The following is a 3,129-nucleotide window of genomic DNA, read 5'->3' on the forward strand; positions in this document are numbered from 1 at the left end:
AAATTCCGCGTCTTCGTATACTTTCGGCCTTCCGCTACGTTATTTGTCTTCGACGTTAAACTCACCGTTCTTAAACTTTTGAAACCACTCACGACAACTTCTCTCACTTAAAGCAGCCTCACTATATGCTTCTACAAGCAATCGATGCGCCTCAGCTGCAGATTTCTTCAAATTAAAGAAGTAAATCAAAAGTTCCCGCAAATGACGCTTATTCGGCTCAAAACTCGACATTTTCGCACAAAAAAAATTATGTGATGCAAAATCGTTAATATTTCAAGGTTATGGTGTTGCCAGATGTCCAACCTTACGATATGACGTTTTACATCTGACAATTTCAACCATAACTTACTGGTGGGGCCATCTTTTGTCAAACGGCGGAGACTTATTTGTACTCCCAATATATATAAGTGAATATTTATAACATCTAAAGATGAGATGTTTTATCACAAGTAAAATTTATATATATGTGCTTATTTACTTTAAAGTAACATAATATATGAATTTTAATAAAGATTCCCAGGTAGCAGAATGACGTCAGAAGACGTCTTATTGACGTCATATTGACATCAGAAACATCAATATGACGTCCTTTGACGTCATTCAGCTACTTGGGTTTTTAAGAATATATATTATATTTAGTATTGACGTTGAAGCTATAGTTTATTTGTAGGTACTAATATATTTATTAAGAAGCAGAAAACTTATTAAGTCTCCTAAGAAGAGAAGAAAATGTAAGTATTATATATAGTTAAGAGATGCAATAGCGTCATGTGCCAATTGAACGCGCAAGCGCGAATGGACGTGAGACCGACCGCATATATTTATGCGACTGTTTAAGTTGACTAGTTTAAGATGCAAGATTTCTGGTTCTGCTATAAGAGCTGTTCCAAGTGAGTTCTAAGTGAGCTCAATCGATTCCTCAGGGTTGATTTACAAAGAAATAGTATTTTTAAGAAATATTTTTGAATCTTGTCCAATAAAATCTACTAAGTTGCAATGTAAGCCGTAATGTCAGTAAGATCCTGGTGCCATGTTTTTTATTTGCACATATCTAGGAATATGTAATAATATCCTTGGATCGGTTGATAAATCCGAATTATGGGGGTAAGTTTTTAATACTTGTAACAGCGCTGATAAATCAGAATGTGAAATATTTTTTTCTATTATAGAAAATGCCCATTCTGCAAGGACTTTTAATTCAACTTTCTGCAACTGCTGACTAATGACTTTATTACTTGGAAATGCATCATTGTAATTATTTTCTTCCGAATTATCATCATTGCTTGAGCAAAAGAACATCTGTTTAATGCTCATCTTATTAACATATAGTGCATCACCAGTGCATATTGTTTCGTTTAAATGTTTAACTGGAGACAAGCAATATGAAATTATGTTGAATGCTATTAGATTTGCTTCCTTCTTATCTAATTTCATTAACTTGTGCTCATCTACAATGTATTGATGACGAATCGCAGCCTTTTTATTATTAATCTTCGTAGGGGTCTCGCTGATATAGTGTTAACCCGGGAGTGGAGTCGTATCGGTCATTTCCCCGTACTTTTTCGTTTTCCATTTATAGCATCTAATCTATTGATATTATCATATTTTCGCTTTTACGTAAATTTTCTTTGATGTTTTCTCGTATAGCATGGAGAAGTAGACGGCGTAGACGCGCTTATTTCTATGTGAAATTTAATACGTTTGTAGCAGTCGGTCTAAAAGATCATAGCGCGCCTATTAACGTTAGTCTTTTATCTCTACCGTATCAGCGTCACTCGATGTGCCGCCAAACGTCTATTGTTTTTTCGACATCGTAGTTGAGCGGAAGGTTCTCTCTAGTGTCTCGAATATTACAATTATAAACGTGCAAACATGAGTAAGCGATCTAGAAAGAATTATTTAGAAGGATATAAAACAGAAAAAACAATTAGTGATTCGGAGGATTCTGAGTACATATATGAGACATTAATAACTGCATTGTACCAATGCAGTTAAAATAAAAATATTATGATTTTATTTTTAATATATTCACATATGTATAATAAGTTTAATAAACTTTCTTAAACATATTAGATATAGAAATGGTAAAGAGAAAAAAAGAGGGGAAAAAGAAAAAAATAGTGACATAATAAAATTATTTACTTCAATTAGTATGTTTCTTTATTAGTATGTTGGTAATTTATTATTAGATGCGCAACTAAGTTCCCGCTGTTTGTCAATAGATGGCTCCAGCAGTAAGTGCTGGTCGATTTTGACATATCCAAAACGTCATGAACCAAGCTTAGACATATGGTAAACAAATCGCTTTGACACGTTAGTGATTTTGTTTTGGCGTCATATACTTTTGGTTGTGTGAAAATGTCTGATTTTGTGCCAAATAATCGTCATTTGCGGGAAGTGTTGATTTTCTTATTTCATTCGAAGAAAATGGCGGCTGAAGCGCATCGAGAGCTCCAAAAAGTTTACGGAGATGCTGCTCTAAGTGAAACAACGTGCCGTGATTGGTTTCGTCGCTTCAAAGACGGTGATTTCGATGTTGACGACCGTCCGCGTGAAGGAAGGCCAAAAACCTTCGAAGACGCTGAATTGGAGGCATTGCTCGATGAGGATCCGTGCCAAACGCAAGAACAGCTTGCTTCAGCATTAGGAGTTACCCGCCAAGCCATTTCCAAGCGATTGCATGCGTTGGGAATGATTCAAAAGCAAGGAACTTGGGTTCCTTATGATTTGAAGCCAAGGGACGTTGAGCGTCGTTTTTTCGCCTGTGAACAACTGCTCCAGCGGCAAAAAAGGAAGGGTTTTCTTCATCGCATCGTGACGTGTGATGAAAAATTATTTATTACAGCAACCCAAAGAAAAAAAAGTCATGGGGACTGCCCGGTCATGCTTCTACGTCGTCGGCTCGGCCGAATATTCACGCTGCGAAGGTTATGCTGTGTATTTGGTGGGACCAGGTCGGTGTTATTTATTATGAGCTGTTGAAACCGAACGAAACCATCACTGGGGAACGGTATCGAATTCAATTGATGCGATTGAGCCGAGCACTGCGCGAAAAACGGCCACAATACGAGCAGAGGCACGAAAAAGTGATTCTACTGCATGACAACGCTCGGCCTCATGTTGCCAAAC

General features: G+C 36.8%; 1 protein-coding gene across 4 annotated transcripts in view; it reads left to right on the forward strand.

Annotated features, from left to right (window-relative positions):
- Positions 1–3,129, forward strand: part of LOC116851342 (metaxin-1) — a 61,042-nt gene that overhangs the window by 40,907 nt on the left and 17,006 nt on the right. The window contains exon 5 of one of the 4 annotated variants that reach the window (XM_032830663.1): positions 671–731. The exons of the other annotated variants lie outside the window; for them this stretch is intronic. Within the exon in view, the coding sequence (XP_032686554.1) occupies positions 671–731 (61 nt within the window). The remainder of the gene's footprint in view (positions 1–670; positions 732–3,129) is intronic. 4 annotated transcript variants of the gene reach the window in all.

This window comes from Odontomachus brunneus, unplaced genomic scaffold (assembly GCF_010583005.1).
Source record: "Odontomachus brunneus isolate Ranch 3 - 2012 unplaced genomic scaffold, Obru_v1 Obru_scaffold_172, whole genome shotgun sequence".
Classification (NCBI taxonomy): domain Eukaryota; kingdom Metazoa; phylum Arthropoda; class Insecta; order Hymenoptera; family Formicidae; genus Odontomachus; species Odontomachus brunneus.